At 38.0% G+C, this 23,134-nt stretch overlaps 2 protein-coding genes across 2 annotated transcripts in view; one reads left to right on the top strand and one right to left on the bottom strand.

Moving 5' to 3' along the window:
- Positions 1 to 4,874: 4,874 nt before the first annotated feature.
- LOC112516947 lies at positions 4,875 to 8,618 on the top strand. Its single transcript, XM_025124208.1, has 3 exons — positions 4,875 to 4,998; positions 6,464 to 7,416; positions 7,755 to 8,618. Exons 2-3 carry the CDS (start codon positions 6,490 to 6,492, stop codon positions 8,481 to 8,483), a joined length of 1,656 nt encoding a protein of 551 aa, XP_024979976.1. The 5' UTR covers positions 4,875 to 4,998; positions 6,464 to 6,489; the 3' UTR covers positions 8,484 to 8,618.
- A 9,686-nt stretch (positions 8,619 to 18,304) lies between these two features.
- LOC112516194 (ribosomal L1 domain-containing protein CG13096-like) overlaps positions 18,305 to 23,134 on the bottom strand; it is a 27,393-nt gene continuing 22,563 nt past the window's right edge. Inside the window, exon 2 of the mRNA XM_025123215.1 lies at positions 18,305 to 18,309. Coding sequence (XP_024978983.1) covers positions 18,305 to 18,309 — 5 coding nt within the window. The remainder of the gene's footprint in view (positions 18,310 to 23,134) is intronic.

The raw sequence follows: 23,134 nt of genomic DNA on the forward strand, positions 1-23,134 counted from the left end.
ACAAGGTAAACATGAATTTTTTTTCTAAATGTTTAATCAAATGCTATGAGTATTATTCTCAAATCCGATGATTGAGACAAAAAATATGAGATCTTCTAAATCCTTGTGCCACTCTTCCTACAATAGTACCTCTTGGATATGTACCATCATTACACTTATATATAGATCATTTTGAGACAATGTTGTTTGTGATGGTACGAGGGGCCAAACAAAAGTTGCAAGAATTGTTCATAGGATTCTCTCTCTATATATTTGGTCGGTTAGATCTCACACCTTTAGACTAATGAAATGGACCACAAAGCAAGTATACAATACGGTCTAATGTCGTCTTTCCAAGTAATAAAGTGGTACAAGTATCGGATTATCGTCCACGGAGATTGTAGCAAAAGTTAAATGAGAGTCCAATAAAAGAGATGATTTCAGATGATGAATTTGAAGACTTTTGTTTGATGTTAAGGTGATTCAAAATAGAAAACAGAATATAGAAGGATAGCAAGGGTGTAAGACTTGTAGTGAGACCCAAACACAACTTCCAGCAGCCAATGTTATAGGAATGCTACAGCAAGCAGTGTTTCAGAACTTAGTTCCACCATCTATTTTGAAGGTGTTCCTCTCGGACTTCACTATTGCACTATATTATAGCTTTCTACCCATATCTCTATGTGGTGTCCGGACCAGGGATAGTGACAAGATGGTGTCTTCAAAATATATGGATAAACAAATCTCTTTGTTAAAAAACACTCTCTCGAGTCGATTCCTATATCATTCGAGTTGGAGTGTGTTCTGGATAGTTCATCCTAAATCTATCGTACTTTGACACTTTCTAAGAGTGACCAACCCGTCGAGAGTTAAATTTGAAAGACATAAATGACAAGTCTCCTTGTCGGCACATGTCTTCAAAGTATATGGATAAACAAATCTCTTTGTTAAAAACCACTCTCTCGAGTCGATTCCCATATCATTCGAGTTGGAGTGTGTTCTAGATAGTTCATCTCTAAATCTATCGCACTTTGACACTTTCGAAGAGTGACCAACCTGTCAGGAGTTAAGTTTGAAAGACATAAATGACAAGTCTCCTTGTCGGCAACTTTCTCAAGTCTACCTCTTATATCATTCAAGTTGACGTGCATTCAATGGCTTATCTCTAAGTCGATGGCACTTTAACACTTTTAAAGTGATCAACCCGTCAAGAAGTGTGATTGGTTTTTATAAAAACTCGAATGAAACAATGGAACGTCGTTTATGAAAACACTTAGCTACTTTATTTTGGTTTGAAAATCTCACATTTCCATCTCACACCCAAGCTATAAAAGCTTAGCTACTCATAACGGAAAGTAAATGACAATTAAAATAAATGACGGAAAGTAAAGACATAAATGTAAATTGCGTAAAATAAATGACGGGAAAATAAATGACAAGAAAATAAATTGTGGAAAGTAAATAACGGAATGTAAATGACTATAAACGTAAAGGAGCGTAATATAAAGAACGAAAATTAAAAGACGATAAATTAAAGATGAAAAGCTAAAAGTTAAGAACTTTGTATTTCTTCAAAAGTTACTACAAATCACCCTTGGAGAGGGCTGATTTTAAAGCTTAGATGATGTTAGATGGTATGCAAAAGTGAAACTCAAGCCCTTCTTTTATACACCAAGGAGTCACTAAAAGACAAAAATTTTATCCAAAGGTTAATACCCAAAAAGTACACAAAAAGCATCTAAAGTACAAGTAAATCTTAAAAAGTTGTAATCCCATATTTTAATCCAAAGCCAACAATCTCCAGTTGTCTTCCACAAAGCTCAAAAAGGCAGCAGCTTAATCAATAAGTTCTCCAAAAAGTCGTGCATGTATCAGATCGCTGCTGCTCCAATGTTGTAGCATCAAGCTGTTAAACAAAAATCTCCATTAGCTTCCTCCTTTGAGTACCAACAAGTTAACCACAAGATTTAGCTCCATAATAACAAAGATATAAAGAAAGTAATGAAAATGACTCAAAGTAGGGATAAAAGAAAACTAATCTAACTAATAATAAGTAAAACAAGTGCTTTATATATTGAATTCTCAACATATATCAATATTTCACAAAGTGCTCTTCCTTTCCTCTAAGGGGTTGGAAACCGTATCTAGCATTTGAAAAGGAAGAGGATCTACTCTAATGGCATTAGACGTCATCTTGATTCAGTATATTTGTGTAGATAACGTGGAGGCAACGAGATGTGTTTGTTGCTTAGATTCAGGGTTGTTGCTTAGACTGGTAAAATTTTAAAACACCCATCCTACTCTATTTTGTATAGATTCTTGGAGGAATGCAGTTAATTTTGGATGAATATATGGCTCCCGTATTCCATCATTTTTGTATGTTTTAGTGTGAGAAATACTCTGTGAGTTTTTCAAATCTATTCTTTGATTGTTTTATATTAGAATTAACCAATCACTCGAGACCAATGAAGGCATACATATTTACAAGATTATGATAACAAATCATGCTAACTCTAACCACATCTCCTTAATAGAAAAAACACAAAAGGAACAATCATGATGGCAAAACATATGACAAATAACTAATAGGAGTTATCACATTCACAAAACTTGTCAATCTTGCCAAGCCTGAAGCACATTCAATTTCAAAAGAACATCTTTGAAGTTACTTCCAATCCTTTATCATCCTTAAAAAAATCATAGATTCCATGTTTAGTTTAGGCCTTTGTATATAAAATTTGTATGCCATTTCAAAAACATTGGTTTAGGAACTTTCTAGGGCACCGTAGGCTTGGCACTCATGCCACATATACCAAAATATTCTTATTGGTTTAGCACGATCCTTCCACATCTTAGCACATTTATATGTTTGGCACTGGTCGTGCCACATTTAGTTATGAAAGTGCCATCCAAGTGTTGGTTCAAAGATTTTATAAGTGTTGAAATCTAAACAGATGGTTAAGGGTTCTGAAGATTAAAGGCAGACTTTGTGAAACAATTTTTTTGTCCAAGTACTAAAGTCTGGATTTAAGGTCTAGAGATCTAAATAAGTAGAGTCAGAGTTCGACTGAAAGTTTGAATTGCCTATTCAGACTTTGGTACTCGAAGGTTTATCTTCAAATCAAGTATGAAAGACCATGATGATATTCAAACATGTGTCTTAAGCTCATTTGTTATTATCTTAGAGTCATGTACTTTTAGAGATGTCTTTTGTATTGTTATTAAAGCTTTCTAGAGAGTTTGTTAGATTGTAGATTGAAAGTTAATCAGTTGTAGTGTATAGAATATTTCTCTCTCTAGATTCTCTTTCGGTAAACTTGTAACCATTTGAATATCAATGACAAATGACTTCTAAACCCAATTTGTGTTCTTATCTTGATTCATGGCTGTTTATATTGATTACATTACTTGGTTAGATCATTTTGAGGTCCTATAGTGATACATGGCACTAGTAGAGAAAATTCCACAAAATCTTTATGCTTGTTTCGCACCAGTTTAGTAACCTTATGCTCTATTTCTCCTTATTCATCTCCCTTAAGTGGATTCCTTAGGATTATACTTTGAATTACAAACAATTTCAAAGCTCATTTTCAATGTTCACCTCGATCGTTCAGTATGCAACTAGCTTCTTAATCTTTGTAATTGATTGGCTAAAAACATTATAAGTGTGAATACGACCTCAAATAATCAATTTATATGAATGTTTCATGTTCTGTTGGCTCGAATTATTTGTGTTTAAACGTTGCACTCATAAATCCCGTAAACACAGTTGTCATAATAAAACTCTGTAACACCCTTAAAACCACAATAGTGGCGGAAAGAAATTTAACAAAAAACATGTTGAAAATTAGCATGTTTTACAATTCCAAACTCTAATGGATTATATTTCACAATTGAAAACCACGTGCAAGAAAATATCTCATTACTGAAACGAAGCCTATCATGTATGACTGTACCATAAAAATGCATTATGACGATATTAACATGTGTCACATTTAAAACCGAGAAAAACACATATTTTTCACTTTCTTTATTTCTTCCCCTTCTTAACTTTTTGACCATATTCACTCTCCTTGATGTTATTTCATCCAAAATTCGATTCAACACATTTCATAAATATATTTACTATCCGTAGTTAGATATAAAATTCATATTCTATAACTTTAAATCTAGTTATATACTTATTTCGCATTAAAATGAATTCCATGGTTAATTTCAAACTGTTACAGTCTTGATTTATGGATTTTTATATAACCGTGAATATTTGGATCAGTTTACATACACCATGGCTAATTCCATGGGACTTGAGATTAACAACCAACCAAACAAAACGGGCAATATGAGAGATTATTTGATTGTTTTTTCCATTAAATCTTGTATGGATAAACTTAGGGGCCGTTTACCAAACACTTATCCGGTAAGCGCTTATCGGTAAAATTTAACACTATCATTTATTTACCGGGTAAAATTTTAGTCCACAAAAACGGCATCGTATGCAACAATTTACCCGGTAAGCGCTTACCGTGGTAAGAGTCGTCGTCTTCACTTACTGGGTAAGACTCTTGATCCTTGTCTCGCTCTTACCGGGTAAGATTATTGGTATTTACCATATTCATCAGATAAGGTAATGTGACTTGGTATTCAATTACCAGAATAAACGTTTGGTAAACTGCCTCTTAATATCTAAATTAACATGTGTATGTAGATTACAACAATTTTGGTTTAGGAGGGTTTTTTAATAAATGAAATTAATATTGAGAGAGAGTTTGTTACATTTTTTTCAACTTAACCCGAAACAAAAAGCGAAGGGTATATTTGTCATTACAAACAAGATGGTGCGAAAGTGTCATACGAAGGGGGAGGCACAAACCAGAGGAGAAACAGTCAGATAAGTTGAACACCATAAGCGCCAGATTCATATAAATGGCAACTCTCCCCAAATTCGGCTCACCTTTTAGTTTCTTCTTACTTCTTTAATTGTGGAGCGTTAATGGCTGTCACGTACATGTGATTTGTGAGGTACGACTTTTCTCCTTTCTCTTTTCCCCAGGGAAAATAGTGATTTTTGTTTGAGATCATGAATCTGTGTTTTTTGAATCTCCATTGTTATCCGTATTAGATCAGATTCTTGATTTCGGACGTAAGTTCGAGGTAATTGGAATTTCGCTGTATCTACATTTTTGTGCGTCATCTGTGTGTTATTACTGATTTAATTGTTGAATTCTTGTAATATTTTAAGTTGTCACGAGATCTAAATCATCTGATTTTCAAATGATGATTTTTCATTGCGAGTTTTAGGTTTTGAGTACTTGAATACTGGTTGAATCTGGTTTCTTTCTTTAAAATTTTAGATTTAGTGTAGTTAAACATGAAACGATCTTTGTGAATTAGCGACATTTTATGCATAGGAAAAATTATTTGGAGACGAATTGTGGGTTCCATGCGCATTAGTCATTTGTATTATGCATTTATGTGTCTCACTGTAATCTTTGGCACTTGGAAACTGCAATATTCTATATTGGACATCCCAATGTACTTTCTTAGGAAAACGAAATTGGAGTAGTTTCTATTTGGGGACGTTGCAGCATTTTGTTTGTTGTCCACATGTTAATTATAGTAGTTTCTGTTTGTTGTGTTGCCAGTATATTTGCAAGCTAGATTACTCGTTTATCTGTTGCAAATTGTTGATGGTAATAATTTTGGTCCATAAGATTCTATAATTTTGTGATTGCAAATCGTATGACAGACATTTGACTAAGCTTGAATAGTTGAGCAAGTGGGGACGAAAATGCAATTTTCCCCCTTTTCTATTTTGAAGTTGTGACTCCTTTGGCTTCTAATGAAAAAACTTGTATCATAAGAAAGAATGGCGTTTATAATTTTGACTGTTCATCAATGAGTTCTTGCAATCTAATTTCTTGTTCGTGCAGATCTTTTAAGATGCTCATTTTGTAATGAAAAGCTTGACTTTTTCTCGACAACATGATCATAATGGATTCCCTTTAGTATGGCTACGCACTCTGAATTTGATATAAAAATCCTGTGCCTAATGTTCCTCACTGATTTTCGCATTAGCATCCTTATGGTGTGGCTTCGACTATATTCTTGAATTATTGACTGCAAAGATATGAACACGGAAATAGGGACAGGGATATTTTTCATTACTTGAAAATCCACAAATCCTATATTTAGAAATTACGTGAAAAAAGTTTTATGTGACAATGTAAAGAAGTAAATGTCAAAGCATGATTGGATTTAAGCACAATTATGTGTTTAGTTTTTGCATGTACTGTATATTATGATAGCATCAATCACTCGAGTCAAATGCATAGATGTTCATAAGGAGAGTAAACTAATGGGGTTCAGCATATTTTCACACACGATGTGTGTTCAAATTTTGACACATTCATATCTTGTTGTCGGTAACGAATTGGAGACTTAAATCTCATAGAGTACTGAAAAATCTTTTGTTGGTTTGACACAGTTTATCTGGAAAAACTTGAACCATTCATGGAGCCTCCTGTAGCAGCAGAGGTAGAAACCAAATCTCAGGAAACTGATGAAACAAAAGTCAGTCCTAAAAGCTATGAATGTGGACTCTGTGACACTGAAGTTGTCTACAAGATAGCCCAAGAACTCCTCCCAGGATTAGCCTCAGCCTGTGTTGACAACACAACCGGTGGCATTTTCAAGAGTGCTGGTTCAATAGCTGCTGATATGAGAAAAGAGATGGCTGATTATCTAACACAAAGAAGCGAGAGTTATGTAGCTGAATTCTTACTGAATGAAAATGCCTCCGGCATAGAAATATCTGAACACCCTTACGATATAATCATTAGCCTCATTGATGATTTTGCTGCTTCTAAAAGAAATATGTTTAGCCGGGTTTCTGAGTGGGTTTTAAGCGATCGAAGAGAAGACAGGATTGATGATTTTGTACAGGAAATGGAAATTAACGGTTTCTGGTTACTTCCTCGAAGAGAATGTGTTTCATCAATGTTGCTTAAGAATGTTGATTACAAGAATGCATTTCATTGTAATATGGTGTGTAGCTCTGAGGAAGAAGTTGCTGCGCATAGATCCGAATGCAAGTTTAGACCTTTGGATTGCATGAATGAGGGATGTACAACTAGGTATTGTGCTGCTCAGAAGGAGCATCATGAAGCGGTTTGTCCGTTCATGATACTTCCATGTGAACAGAAATGCTCAGATTTTGTTATGAGGCGCGAGATGGACAGGCATTGTGTAACTATTTGTCCAATGAAGCTTGTAAATTGTGCATTTTATACGGTCGGCTGCCAGTCTAGTATACCGCGGTGCAATGTCCAACAACACAATGCCGACGATCTCTCTTCCCACTTGCGGTATATTATTCGAGCCGCACATAAAGAAGCAACTGATGAAGATCTCAAACATAGAGTGGAACAAATCCTAAATGTGAGTTACTATTCTCTTCTCATCAACAAGATTATGACTTTTAGTTCTATATAGATGAGAAAGATCTAAGACGCTGTTTGACAACCATATTTTTTCAAATCACCATTCTTTTTCTAACCCATAAGCTAGATTTTTTTGAAAAACTACTTCAGATAACAATGTCATTAAGCTCGATAGTTTTATCATCTTTTTACAATTATGACTCTTACATTTTATGTAAAGCACTAAAAACTTTCTAGTTTTCAGATTATTTTACGTTGTCATTTAGCTTATCAACTAGTTTGTCGGTTTGCTTGTTAGTTTGCCAAACATGACCTAAAAACATGGTTACGTGACAGCTATCGAATACCGAAAAGTTGGCAAGAGCACGGGATGCAAGAGCTTTGACATATTTGATCAAGGATGCTGAAGCGAAGCTTGGGCCATTAGAAGTCGAAGGCAAGCCAGATTCTAAAGAGAAGAATACAAGTAAAGAAGATAGCAATAAAACGGAATCACCCACAAAAACTGAGCCATCAGTCAAAGATGGGTCTGAATTAGAGCCACCACCCAACAAAAACGAAATGACTGAAAAAGTTGTGGAATCACCAGCAAAAATGGTGGAAAGCAAGGAGTCATATTCTTCTGCAGGGGAAGAAGATGAAAAGAAGAAAGGATCCAGAGAAGAAGAGAGTAAAGAAATAGCAGCCAAAGAAGAAGATCCTATAAAACAGGAACCATCTCACAGCGACCAAGAATTAGAGACAACAAAAACACCACCCAAAAAAGAAGAAGAAAGAAGCAGCAACAAACAATCATTCAGCAGTGATGAGCAAGAGTCCAAGAAACCACCGAAAGAAGACGAAAGCAGCAACAAACAATCATTCAGCAGTGGTGCACAAGACACGAAGAAATTACCCAAAAACGAAACATCATCCAGAGGAGGTGAAAAAGAAGAAGAGGCGAAGAGAAAAGAAAAAGTCAAAAAGTCATCAGCACAGAGAGAGAAAACAACCGGAAGTGATGAAGAAGAATCCATGAAATCACCATTGCCATCGGATGCGGAGAGCTGGCATTCAGACGGGTGATTCAGTCAAGCAAATAATAGATACAGAAACAAAATATACAAAAAAGAAGAAGAAATGTTTTAGGCATTGATGGTGTATCAAATTTATGACTTCAATTATTTATTGAGTTGTTGGTACGATGTTTTCAACAAGTTTCTACTTACAAACAAATAATAATAATAATATAGTAATAAAGAGTTTTGAGTCGGAGTATACAAAAATGGTTCACAGAACCTTGGTTATTATAGTATTTCCACGATCCACGAACAAAAGTTGTTGTAGAATTGTTTTACACTTTGGTTATGTATAGTTCATGGGGTGCATGGAATTTCAGTGAGTTCGAATCCTGTATTATTCTTTTGACAATTTCAATTTTTTTGCTTCTGTTAATTTTTTAAAATGGATGAAATTCTTTCGATTCTTTTGAATTTCACATATAAATCATTTCATCATTCTTTCATGTAAGTTGATGAAATGAATTCTATTTCTTGACATATGTAACATATTTTGTATTTAAACGACAAAATTACCTTGGAATCCAATTTAACCAACACCATTAACCCCCAACCTACTGTTACCACGTCACTACCATTCACCGCCACAGCCACCACCCACCCTACCCTACCGCCATCACGACTATGCTACTATGTATTTGTCACATTCACATCCCCACCCCTACCCTACCCTACCCTATCCATACCAGGGGGCGACCCACTCGATAGCATATGCCATCACATCACTTCGTTCCTCTATAGTGTAAAAAATTATAGGGTACCCTGGGTGCGGTTCAAATACTGTTTACGCTATTTTCTTAATTCTTTGCTTTTAATTCCAAATTTACTATATTTCATAAAAAATTGTAATAGAAGACTCCAACACAAGACCTCATATACAAAAAACAAGAAACCAACCAGTAAACCAATAATAATTCTGTGAAAATATCCATATCTTCGTTTCCTATAGTCAAATGATGTAACCACTTGAAAAAATTTCTAGGTCCACCTCTACCCCACACCCCCACCACCATGCCACTGCTATCACTGTCACAACCTACCTTACCTTGCCCCAACATCGACACTACCATCTTCGTCACAAGCACCACCCTTACTACCACCACAACACTACCATGTTCCTCAAAGGCACCACCTGACCCCACCAATTAATATTATAATTATAATTATAATTTAAGCACAAAGTTTTGAAAATGTAATAAAGGGGTATTTTGGTCATTTATTGTTATTTCATTCGAATTACGAAGCTACATTCTACCAAACAAACATTGATATTCTAATTCTTTTGAAAGATTCAATTCCAATTCCTACCAACCAAATATGTTGTCAAATTCCATTTCAATTCCTTCAAAGTCAAATTCCTTCCATGGATTCCGATTCCGTCAAATTTCATTAGGCAAATCAAACACCCCCTCAGATGCTCTTCCCATTCCAAATCCTTCCACAAAATCTAATTCCTCAAAAACATTCTTTCCATCCAAACCCCCTTTAGTATTTGGATTTTTGTGGAAGAATTTGAAGTATTTGGTATGTTTGGTTTGTAGGATTTGGAATAGAATTAAATTCCATTCTTGATAGACAATTTATAAAAACAATTATAAATAATAAAATTGCATTTTATTAATGAGTAAATTACAAATTTCGTCCATGTGCTTATATAGAAACTGTGGATTGAGTCCCCCAAACAAAATAATTACATGCATCATCACTGTGCTTTCAGTTTTTGTAAGGATTGGGTCCCCACCATTTCCTCCTGTCCTTTATATCATCTCTAACTCTGACCCATTTTTTGGAATTGCTGGTACAAATATAAGCCATGTCAAGCCCTCGAAACCTGCAAAATATATTCTTCTTTTAGTAATCTACACACAAATTGAGTATCGAAAGCCTATAGCTCCAATATCCTTGAAAGGGGATGAGAGTGCATTGATTAAAAACAGCTTCGTCTGTGATGATTACGAGCGACCCAAGGTGTCATACAATAAACTTTGCAACGAGATTCAGGTTATCTCACTTAAAGGTATCAGTAACATGGATGGCGGGGGTGGTGTTGGATCTTGTAAGGCAGAGATTTGCGAGAAGATCGTGAATACCTGTGAGAATTAGGGATTTATTAGGTGGTAGATTATGGCCTCACTATGAAACTATTATTGGAGATGACGAGGCTCACCAGAGAGTTCTTTCTGATGCCAACAGAGGTGAAGCTCCAATTTGATATGAGTGGCAGGAAAAAAAGGGTTCCATTGTTTCGATCATTTTCAAGTAAGAATTACTCGTGGTACTACTTACTTCCGTTTTTCATTTCCCTCTCGCAGAAACTGTAACACATCTTCTCTCGTCTCTCTTCCTCATCACCATCAATCTCTAAATTGCTATTGTATCTCAATCATTTTCCCTATTCTGACCGTGGAACATCATTGTCTATTTCTTCTTTCTCATAAGCTCCCCCTTTGCCACCACCTAGCAACACCTTTCCCATTGTATTTATTTCAATGGGTGTTCTAGACTTTGATGAGACTGACTAATTTGAATTAGAGCTCTATTTACAATTGATTTATAGCTCGATAGCCAATGGATTTTGAACTAATTCAAAGCTCGATTTTGAAAAAAAAATAGTGTGGTTTTGTGTTTGTGTTCAAGATTTAATCGATTCAATGTGTATTTGTGGATTTAACTGTCAATCACCATCTCCTCTCGGGAAACCCACGTCCTTTAGTAAAATCTGAAATATGTTAGTTTTTAGTTATAAATCTTGATGGATATTTTTGTAGGTTTAAACTTTTAACCATGCTTCAATGGTTTATTTTCTTTTTAGCAATTTGTATCCTTTTGAGTAGAGATCCTTCTAGGGATCATCATGTGTATCTTGATTTAATGAGATGGGAGAGGTATGTGGTGGGTTACTAGTGGGCTGAGAAAAGGTACGAGGGCCAAAGATGGTGGTGGTTGGAGAAGGAGGAGGCTGGAGAAAGTGTTGGCCGTATTAGAAACTTGAGTTTTCAAGAAAATCAAAGAACATTTGAACCAAGTTTCTTGGGACATAAGCTTTGTATAGTACAGAGGCTGTGTACGAGAAACTTAAGTTTCAGAAAAACCAAATATTGGGATCAAGTTTCTTGGGACAGTAGTAAATACAGAGGCTCTGTATGAGAAACTTAAGTTTTCAAGAAGACCAAAGTACATTAAACCAAGTTTCTTGGGACAGAAGCTCTGTATAATATGTACAAAGCCTCTGTACAAGAAACTTTATGTGTTTTCTAGAAAATCAAGGGATGAGACCAGAGTAGGGTTTTGAAGATATGAGATAGAAACATACCTGTAGAGAAAATATAGAGACTCATGGTTGGACTATGCAGAGTCTACACCTTCATAAAGTGATTTGATGAGGTTGAAGCTCTGTATTGTACATATAGAGGCTCTGTATTCTTGGAGATCCAAAACTCCCCCTACAATGAAGAAATATGTTTTCCTCCCCCTTAAACTATGCTTAGATCAAAGATGATAAGATATACTTATGCTACAGTTCAAGGTATAGAGGCTCTATATAATATATACAGAGACTTTGTATGACAAAGTTAAAATATTGACAGAATTGGACCAACAGGCTCAACATAATACATGCATAGGCTTTGTCTCATTGTGATAACTGAGTCTTGATTATGCACCTAAGGTCATTGTTATGTGATTACCTGATTATATGATCACGTGAATATCTGATTAATTGCTATAATTGATCATGTGGATACATGCTTACATGAAATTAATATGTGAGTGTGTGTATATTTTTCATGCATGGAAAGCATGTATATGTATTATGCATGAAAAGTTATATCTATGCATGGGTATGCATGGGTTTATCATATGGTTTATATGGGGGGTGTGTGTGTGCGCAAATTTTTATTATGCATGCATGGGAGTTTTAAAGGCAGGAATTATTTCATATGGGGTGCATGTATCTGCATGAAATGTGTATGCATGTTCAAATGCATAAAATACTCCTTCAACCGTCTTCCCTTTTAAGGAAGGGTATATAAATGAGGAGAGATTGGAAAGTTAGGCTTTCTGCCATTTTTAGAAAGTTGAGAGAAATCTATGTGTTGCTTGCTAATTTTGGAAGTCTAAAAATCATGAAAACAGATTCAAAGTGCTATTTTCTCTTCTCTCAAATTAAGAACTTGAAAGGTGAGTTTTATTACATGCAAACAACTCATTTAATCTTTCATGGTACTGGTTTTACATACAAATTGTTGTTGTTGAATGAATTTGGCTATATGTGTTCTTATAAACTTTATTGTCCGATGAGGTTTTGTAATAGGAAAATATGTTGTCTGATGATGGCTCCTCACCAGCTAAGCCTTGGTCGATGAAGAGTTTGATGACTTTAAGTGTTGATCGATGAGGTCTCTTATCGGACATAGCCTTGTCCGACAAGGACTCTTAACCGGACATAGTGTTGTCAGGATAAATATTCATTGCCCAAAGTGTTATGAGTTTTTATGTTTAAGACTCCTAAGCTTTAACCGATTTGAGTTGGTTATTGGACAAGCCTTGTCCGGCGAGGATGCTCATCGGACAAAGCTTTAACCCTTTAACTTTGTTAAGTGTTGACCGGTGAGGACGTATCTAGGCAATGTGTTGTCCGATGAGGGTGTATCCGGATAGGGTATGATCGATGAGCATGTTTACCCTTTTCAAGTGTTGTCCAGATAGTATTCTCCGGATAGGGTTGACCGATGAGGAGGGTTCATCGGCCATAATATTGGTTTATGAAGGAAATTTTACCCAAAAACTTGTGTTATTTAATGATGGTATTTCACAAATATTGTTTAAACAGTTTTAAACTGTTTTATATTATGAAAAGGTATATTGTATCTTTTAAATGAGATATGTGAACCGAGAAAATATACTATGTTTTCTTTCAAGATGTGTATGTGACATAAGTCTGTTTTGAAAGGAATACGGATTTGAGAAATGTTCCTTTCAGACGTGGTGACATAAGTCTGTTCTGGTATGGAACTAGGTTTCTTCCAGACGTGGTGACATAAGTCTATTCTGGTATGAAACCATGTTTTGATTTATCAAATGTTTTTTCCAGACATGATGACATAAGTATGTTCTGGTATGGAACATATTTTAAATGTTTCTTCGAGATGTTGTGACATAAGTCTGTTCTGGTATGAAACTATGTTTTGGATGTTTCTTCCAGACGTGGTGACATAAGTCTTTTCTGGTATGAAACTATGTTTTGAATGTTTCTTCAAGACGTGGTGACATAAGTCTGTTATGGTATGAAACCATGTTTTGATGAGAAAACAAGGGTGATATATCAAGGAGAGATGTACCATGGGATAAGGGTGGAATGTCAAGGAGAGGTGTACATATGGATATAAGGGTGACATTTGTGGGTGTGTTAATTATTGTAACTCTTGTTATTATATCCATAAGATGCGATAATTCTAAATCAACATTTCTCTGTGACTTGATGACTTAGAAAATATTGTTCTTATTGAAATGATAACATTGATGTTATTGAGAAGGGTAAAATGGCTTATAGCCAGAGGCATTAATTTTCATGATTTCAAATGATTTTAAGGTATCATATTCTGAGTATTTCAAAGAGTAGTGATTTGAAATAAAACCCGGAGGGTCGTCGGTTATTATTTTATCAGTTCTTACTTAAATTTAAATTAAAGGCTTTTGATAATAACCAAAAACTCTAGTGGTTGTTATTTATTCTTATTATTTTATAACCGTGGGGATTGAGACCATAAGCATGGAATCAGTTGTGACTGGTGAGCTTGAGAGTTGTATTTCAGATGTCTGTGAGAACCTGGGTGGTTAATCTTCTTATGTGGTAAGATTATTTTATAACTTGCAGTTTTGTTTATTGAAGTTATATTTGATATAAAGTGGTTGGTTATTTTAAATGTGGATTTCAAACAGGTTCTGGTGATTTTCACCGTGTAATTGCAAAACAAGGGTATCTCACTAGACCTTCTAGTCTAACCCTCATTTTGTGTTTTTAAAATATGTATTGCAGGAACAGATGGGTCTCAGGATATTAAGGGGAAGGGGAAAATATGATTATTTTCATAATGTGCTTATCTGATGTTTGAAGACCAACCTGTTGACTGACATATTTTGATAATACATGTTCTTATAGATGTGATAGTGCAAGGATATTCTTTTCGAATTTTTGAATTGTAAATTTGAAGTTTTGGGTGTTACAGAAGTGGTATCAGAGCCTGAGTTTAAGGGATTTAGGTATTTAAAGCATGATGCCTAGACTTAAACTGTTTTATTATGCATATTAAGGGGTCCCGGACGTAGATAGTACCACTGGAATAAATATGATGGTGTTAAAGAGGATAGTATGCAAGGTAAATCCGAATTACAAATGGACAATGTAATTATGAATTTACAGGTACCTATCTGTACTCAGATACCTTATTATATTTTGGAATCTGAATACGTGATATTTAATATTAAATATCTGCAGATGGCAAGTCGATCAAGAAGATATAAAAGGGTCACCCGCCCCAATCCAGAAGATAGAGAGGATTCTCCTGATAATGCTTCAACTAATGTTTCTGAAAGTCGAGGCAGAGAAGAATCAGAGGCAGAGGCCAAGGTTGAGTGAGAAGTCAGGCCAGACGTTGAACTAGTCAGACTGAGATTCACCCGGATCAAGAAGAATCTATTTCGGGGAATATTAATCAAGAATAGGTACCTCAACCAGAATATATTACTCGGGATGTTCTGGATGAATAATTGGGTAAGTTGAGGGAAACTCTGGTATCTATTTTGGGATTACCGGCCAGAGTTGAAACTGAACAAGTTGGGATAAATCCTCCACTTCATGCAACAAGTAGCAAAGGGAGAGACATAAAAATGTTTTTAAAATGTATACCCCCAACATTCTCAAGAGAAAAGGATCCGGTGAAGGCAATGTGCTGGGTAAAAGAGATTGAATCAGTATTTAATACCAGTAAATGCTCTGAGGAATACAAGGTTATTTTTGTTGTTTCTATGTTAAAATCTAACGCCTTATACTGGTGGGATGTAGAATCATTGGACAAGCCTGATATTCTATGATCCATGTCGTGGGGAGAATTTGTAAACAGATTTATAGAACAATCCTGTCCCAAGACAGCAGTGAGGCAGATGAAAGAGGATTTCTTAAAGATGAAGCAGGGCAACCGATCCGTACGGGAATATACAGAAAATTTTATTTAACATTTTTGGTTTGCGGAACATTACATTTCCTCTAAGTCAAGAAAAGTGGAAAGGTACATCTGGGGTTTGAAGCCTCTCTACCAGAGAGTTTGTAATAGCAATGAATCCTCCCACATTCCCCTTAGTTGTGGATGCTTCTAAAACAACAGAGAAAAACAAGAATCGGTAGGGAGAAGAGAAAGTGGTGGAGAAACAGAAATAGTAAGGGTCTTCAGCCGCTTGTCGAAGACCCAAGTTTGTAAAATTGGATAACCGACTTGTTCAATAATCTACCGTTAGAGCTTGTCTTCGATGTCATCAAGTGCATCAAGGTAACTGTCAACTTGTACCAAAAAAGTGTTATCGGTGCGGTGAGTTGGGTCATTTGTCAAAGGATTGTCCTATATCGAAAAGATGTTTCCAGTGTATTTCACCCGATTACATCCGACCGAATTGCCTGCAGTTGAGAGCCCCACGATTGATTATGAGAGGGAATACCCCAAGTACTCGTGGAAGGCCGAACATACCAAGAGGAGGACATGGAGGGGCACGGGGCTGATCTTTTTAGATGACGAAAAGTGAGGCTGAAACAACGCCAGATGTAGTAACAGATACTTTTCTTGTTAATTCCATATATGCTAAAGTGCTACTTGATTCTGGTGCGAACTTTTTTTTCATATCACCATCATTTTATAAATGTGCATGTATGAATTATGTTCCCCTTGACAGCATATTAGTGGTTGATACCGCTAATAGTCAAGTATTTGTTACATATGTGTTTAATAACTGTATGATTGAAATTGAGGGGTGTGAATTGCCGATTCGTCTATTTCCTATGCTGATGAAAGAATTCGATGTTGTGGTGGGAATGGATTGGTTGGAAGAGAATCAGGACAGTATCTTGTGTAACAAGAAAATGATCAGTATTAATTTTCCAGAGAGAGGGCCAATTGTTATTTATGGTGATCGGATGTCATGGGTATCTGGCCTATGTGATCGATTCAAAGAAAAAGAAAGGTAAGAAAGAGTCGGTTCTGGTTGTCTGTGATAAACCAGAAGTTTTTCTGGAACATTTGACTGCTTTACCGTCTGATAGATCTATTGAGTTCAGAATTGATCTAGTACCTGGGGCAACATCAATGGCTAGAGTACCGTATCGGTTGGCGCCGTCAGAACTGAAAGAGTTGGTCACTCAGTTGAAAGATTTTCTTGACAAAGATTTTATCAGATCGAGTACTTCACCTTGGGGTGCTCCAGTTCTGTTTGTCAAAAAGAAAGATGAATCGATGCAGATGTGCATTGATTACCGGTAGTTGAATAAGCTGACGATAAAAAATAATTATTTACCAAGAATCGATGATTTATTTGATCAACTGGTGGGAGCCAGTTACTTTTCCAAAATTGATATACGGTCAGGATACCATTAGTTGAAAGTCAGGGATGAAGATGTTGCTAAAACTGCTTTCTGGACCAGATACGGACATCACAAATTTTTGGTTATGCCTTTTGGTTTAACCAATGCTCCTGCAGCTTTCATGGATCTAATGAACCGGGTATATAGTAAATATCTCGATAAATTTGTTATTGTGTTTATCAATGATATTCTTATATACTCGAAATCTGAAGAAGAACATGTTGAACACCTTTGTCTAATCCTTGAACTGCTAAAGATAGAAAAGTTGTATACAAAATTGTCCAAGTGTGAATTCTGGTCAAGAGAAGCTCAATTTCTGGGTCATGTCATATCTGAGGCAGGAGTGAAAGTGGATCCTACTAAGATTGAAGTTGTAGAAAAATGGGATTTGCCGAGAACTCTTTCTGAAGTCCGTAGTTTCGTGGGGTTAGCAAACTACTATCAGAAATTTATTCAGGATTTCTCCAGAATCACTATACCATTAACTAACATGACTCGGAAGAACATCAAATTTCAGTGGGAAGAGGATCAGCAAAGAGCTTTCCAGTTACTGAAATATCGTCTTTGCTGTGCTCCGATGTTGTCATTGCTTGAGGTATCTGAAGACATCGTGGTCTATAGTGATGCTTCAAAATTGGGTTTGGGTTGCGTATTGATGCAGAGAGGAAAGGTGATTTCTTATGCGTCCAGACAGTTGAAAGATCATGAAAAGCAGTATCCAACGCACAACATGGAACTTGTAGCCATAATTTTTGCTCTGAAGATTTGGAGACATTATTTGTTGGGAACAAAATGTCAGATCTTTACAGATCACAAGAGTCTCCAACATTTGTTTAGTCAAAATGAGTAAACATGCGTCAACGACGATGGATTGAGCTGGTAAATGATTATGACTGTGAGATTCTCTACCATTCAGGAAAGCCAACGTGGTAGCAGACGCTTTGAGCAGAAAAGGGAAAAGTGGTATGATCAAGGATGTAGCAATGAGAATGAACCTATTGCCAGATCTCCACAGTGAAATTTTAAAGTGTCAAGAAGAAGCAGCTAAAGAGGATAATTCCAAGTTTGAAGAAATGGGTAAAATTATCTCCACCCTCAAAAAGAACGACAAGGGAATTTTGTGTTTTCAGGGACGGATCTGGATACCGCGCTATGGGAATATCTGGGAGATTATTTTGGATGAAAACCACAAATCCTGGTATTCATCCTGGTACCAAAAAAATGTATAAAGATTTAAAACCATTTTATTGGTGGCCTGGATTGAAGAATGTTGATCCCAGATCTCTCAATAACACTAATAATTGAGTTAAGAATAACCAAATTATAGTGTTTTAATGAACAAAGCGATGAACACTCAAGAATGAATTATGAACATTAAAGAACAATCTTGAGCGTCAAAGGTTTCACTTTATTAATAAGAAAAACGTAAAAGCGACATTTAATACAATAGGCATAATCACCTATTTATACTAGTAAGCTAATTAAAAGATAACTATCTAGTGAGACTATTTAGCTAATCTTCTATTAACAGATAATGTTTATCTAAGCTATGGATAAGCTTTAATATTAAGATAAACTTGAAATCCAACTGTCTTTCATGGGATGATGAATCAACCTTATCTTCATATCTTCATCGTATGCCTTTGGTTGAATTGCTGAAGAAAACTCTAAGTGTTGTTGACTAGAGGGGCGATGAAGATGCTCTTTCCATCGCATCTTTGGTTGTTCATCGACCCTCTGGTTGTTCTCCAGACTTAGTCAATTCTGCCTTGATGTCTTCATCGGTCTTCTGTTCTTCATCACTTATTGTTTTTCATTACTTTTACCCTTTATGGATTATGGGGTCTAACAATCTCCCCCTAAGTAATGAAAGAACATAAACTAATCTATGAACAAAATTGAAGAACAGAGACTAATCTAAAGAAAAACATCAAATTCCAAATATCCATTGGATGATGAATTCTTACAATACTGGAAACAAAAGACATCATTTTTAAGGCAAAAATTTACAACTCATCATGATCTACCTTGAGATATATCCTAAAGCGTAGAAGCAGTATTCGATAGTCGATGACTGTTGATATCTCATGAATGAGTTGATTCCCATCTTCTCTTGGCACATGGGATCTACCAAGTCTTTTTCTGATGACCTTCTGAAACCACTCAAGTGTATCGGTTGAATACTTGAAGGCTTCAGTCAATCTGAAGAATTTCTTTACCCCGAACTCATTCTTGTAAACAAGTCCAAGCTCGGGTTGAGTTAAGACTGAGGCAGATCTTTTCTCCTGCAGGCCTGGAAAGTCTTCATTTGATGGAGCGCAGGAGAGTCTTTTGATGCCTAAGTGAAGAGCAATTTCAAAATCACTTTTGGCTTGATGGTTTACCAGGGTCTCCATTGTCTTCACAACCGCTTTGTTCGCCATCCCAAATTTGATGCCATGATCCTAACGCTGAGCCGTGTATGCATAAAGTTCGATCAAGTCATAGGGATTGAGGTTGATGAGGACATTTTCGTTGAACACGTTGATTTGTCCATGTGTTCTCTCCACTGTGTACTCGATGTATCTTATGGCTCTATTGGCAAAGGTCCTCACTTTTAGATCCATAAACCTCCTTATCCTATCGTTTGAGAAGACAACCTGTGGTGCTTGGGTGGTCTGTCTAATAAACCTATGGTGTAGGAGGTCCATGGACTCTGACGATAGAATTGAAGGATTGAGGGTCAAACTTTCATCGCGGTCGTGATACAAGTATTGATGGATATTTACCATCATTATGGGTTCCCTGGGTGGCAGCTCTAAACGTCTCCGCAGCGACTCCATGTTCTGAATAATTTCATCGACTAGGCTCTGAGGAGGTTGCCTAGACGAAGAGGGAATATCCGCTTGCACCATGGTTGGTTGGGTTGAGGGTTGTGTATGGGTTGGTGAATGTATGGTTTCTTGTTGGGTTGGTTATGGTTCATTAGGTTCAGAATGGGTGGTTTATGGTTCATGGGGTTCTATTTGGGTTTGAGATTGTTGGGGTGAGGAAGGTTGGATTATTGTTGGTTCTGGTTCATTGGATAAGATGGTGAAGGGTTCTGTGGCGCGAGGGGTTGGTGAAGATGTTAAGGGTAGGTTTGGTGTAGGTGATAGAGTAAAAGGTGGGGAGGTTGGATTTTCATCGGTTGAGGAACTCAACACGATGGGTTCTTGGATAATAGCGAAGGGAACATGTACATTTTGTACATCTTTAGAGGGCTGAGCCTCTGGTTCCCTTGCTTGGGTTCCTTCGGTTGAGGGGTGGTGGTTGTGTTTGTGATGGTGGTGGTGGTGGTGGTGGTGCAGCGGATTTCATTTGCTGAGCAGTCGTGGCCTGTGTCTCTCCCTCATGAGGTCCAAGACCTTGATCATCGGGGCCTGGGTCCTCATGTCGTGGCCTCTTATGTTGGCGGCTGCTGGAGCATGAAGCTCTGCTCCTCTTCTTCTTTTTCTCCTTCCTGAAGGACGTAAGATACACCTTCAGGGCTGCTTGTCTTCGGCTCTCCTCCATCGTGTGAAGGAGAGAAGTGGTGCGCCTTTGTTCATCAGCCAGGTTCTGGGAGAGAACCCTTGTTGGTTGAGTAGCGCGATGGACGAATTTGGCACTTATCTCATTAAAGGATGAGACAAGTGCCTTGGACAGAGCCCTTAGGTCGGCTCTGGTGGTGAACTCCGTGCTTGATGATGAGGCTTGTGGTGGCACGGAGGTGGCGGTGGATATAGATAGAGGAATGGGAAGGTTGGCTATGAGATTTCTCACCTCTGCAGTGAAGGAGGTGAAGGCTTCATCGAAAGATGGGACTGCAGAGGGAGGTGGGGGTGGAGTAGGCTAGGGGACTAGGATTGTGGTAGGGAGTTGGGTGAGGGTGGTTTGTGTGGTGGCCATTTGGTGGGAAAGAGAGGCAAGGGCTTCATCGATTGATGAAGTGGTTTGAGGTGGGGCTTGGGGAGGAATTTGGGAAATGATAGTGGTTGGTAAGGTGTTAAGATTTTAGAGGATGGTGTTTAGTTGGGTGGTTATGTAGGTAAGGTTCTCTTCGGCCTCAGTTGCATGGGCCGTGAGGGTGGCGATGGAGTAGATGAAGATTTGGTTTCTTTGGGTGGCAAGGGAGGATGCGGTGTTGTGGTGTTGGGTGATGCTGGAGCTTTTGGAGACGTGTTGTATTGTCTCTGGTTTGGGTTTCAAGTTGGGAGAGATGTCGGTGTAGGATGGCAAGGGATTGTTGAAGGTCGGTGTTATCGGTTGAGGGTGGGTTGTCAACAATGCCTTGAATGATGAGTTTAAGGTCTTCCAAGGACCGCAGAACTGAGTCGACAAAGGCTTGGAACTCGGCCTTTGTGACTAGATCGGCAATGGGGGGTAACCCCTGCAGCAACAGATGCTGCAGGTTGAGCCTCTACTCCTGAGGCGCCTTCATTGTCTTGTGAAAATGTAGGCCGTGAAGGACTTCCATCGTGTCCTTGATAGCCCTCAAGAGAGGAGCTATCTCGCGATGTTGTTGCATCGGCTTCCTCTTCCTCGGCTTCAGAGACCGGGTAAGTGAAGCGAATGTGTGTCCCCTTCGGTAGATCAAATATCGAAGGGGGATGTGCAGGAAAGGAAGATCGCTCTGAACGATCTTGGGGTGTATCAATGTCAGAAGGGGCCCTTATTTCTTCATCACCTCTCAATTGGGAGAGGGGTGATGGAATATGGGGTTCCTCAGCTGATTCATCTCCAGAGGCCCGAAGAATGGCCTCTGGATGGTTGGCTTGGGTAGGGGTTGGACTGGGTCGTCCTTGTTCAATACCCCTTTGGCTTTGATCGCCAGGGGTAGAGGTGGTGGTTGCCCTTTGGGAAGTGGGTGGAGGAATTGTTTGAGTAGGGCTGGGGGAGGCACGATGAGTAGCATCATCATCATCATCTTCATCATCCGATGAAGATGCCTCTTGTGCTCCCTCGCTTGGTTCTTGGGACGACTCTAATCGCTCTGGGGTAGCTGCCCTCAGTTCCTGGGACAGCATAGAGCGTTCATAGGTTTGGCGGATCTCAGATGTCGATGGAATGACATTGAGCATGGTCCTTGAAAGTGGGCGGTTGATGGTGTAACCCTCCTTCGATAGGGTAGGTCGATGGCCATGCATTTTGTAGACTGGAGTGAAAGGCTCTTCAGCCGGTAGACCATGTTTCCTCATTACGTCCCCAATGAAGAGGGCGAGGAAACGAGGGAATAGAAGAACAGATAAGGGCTTGCCAGCGGCTTGGAGTTTGCATTTCTTGACTACCGCCGAGTGGATCTCATTGTAGATGAGAAAGGCGTAATCAAGGTTGAGGTTGAAGAACAGCCCATACATGATCGTCATGATATTGATGTTCCCTTGGTCCAATGACCCTAGCTTGCATGTGAGGGCCCTATTCAGGATGGAGAAGAACATGTTCTACATTGGCGGGAGGAATTGGCGTTTGAAGTCGGAGACGTTGCGTAGGTCACGATTGTAGCCTAGCATCTTAACGAAACGTAGTATGTCGTCGGTGGTGGGTGGTTCGTCATATTCGGCAATTCCAAGCTCCCGTCGAGTGGGAATGCACAGAACTCAAGAAACTTTAGCCCGCGAAATTTGAGCGAGCAAATCATATCGTTTGGGGCATCCATGTCCCCCATTATTCCATGGCTGTCAGGATGGAACTCATACGTTTGCCAGTACTGTTGGACGTACTTTAGTGGTACGCCGGTGTCCGCAAGGGTCAGGGCTGGTAGTAGGATGCAGTTCTTGAAGAACTCAATCATGACGGCAAACCTGTCGTCGAATAGTGTGTTTCTTAGTTCAATGGCGTGATTGTTTGGTTTCATTGCTAGGAAAACGATGGCGCGGCTATCGGCGTCGATGGATTGAACTCGACTGTCATTGTTGTTTGACTCGTGGGAGGCGGAGGAGGCCATTGCTTGGGGAAGTTGCAGGTATATTTGTTCGTCAAAGGAGATTTACAGGTTTAAGGAAGCGTAAAGAGGAAATGGAGGTAGAAGAAAG

This window comes from Cynara cardunculus, assembly GCF_001531365.2.
Source record: "Cynara cardunculus var. scolymus isolate 2C chromosome LG 8, CcrdV1, whole genome shotgun sequence".
Lineage (NCBI taxonomy): Eukaryota > Viridiplantae > Streptophyta > Magnoliopsida > Asterales > Asteraceae > Cynara > Cynara cardunculus.

Bases quoted from the DNA above. Each gene is read 5' to 3' on its own strand.
- LOC112516947 (XM_025124208.1), top strand. From the start codon at position 6,490: ATGGAGCCTCCTGTAGCAGCAGAGGTAGAAACCAAATCTCAGGAAACT. The intron at 7,417-7,754 runs GTGAGTTACTAT...GTTACGTGACAG, and splicing joins GAGTGGAACAAATCCTAAAT to CTATCGAATACCGAAAAGTT.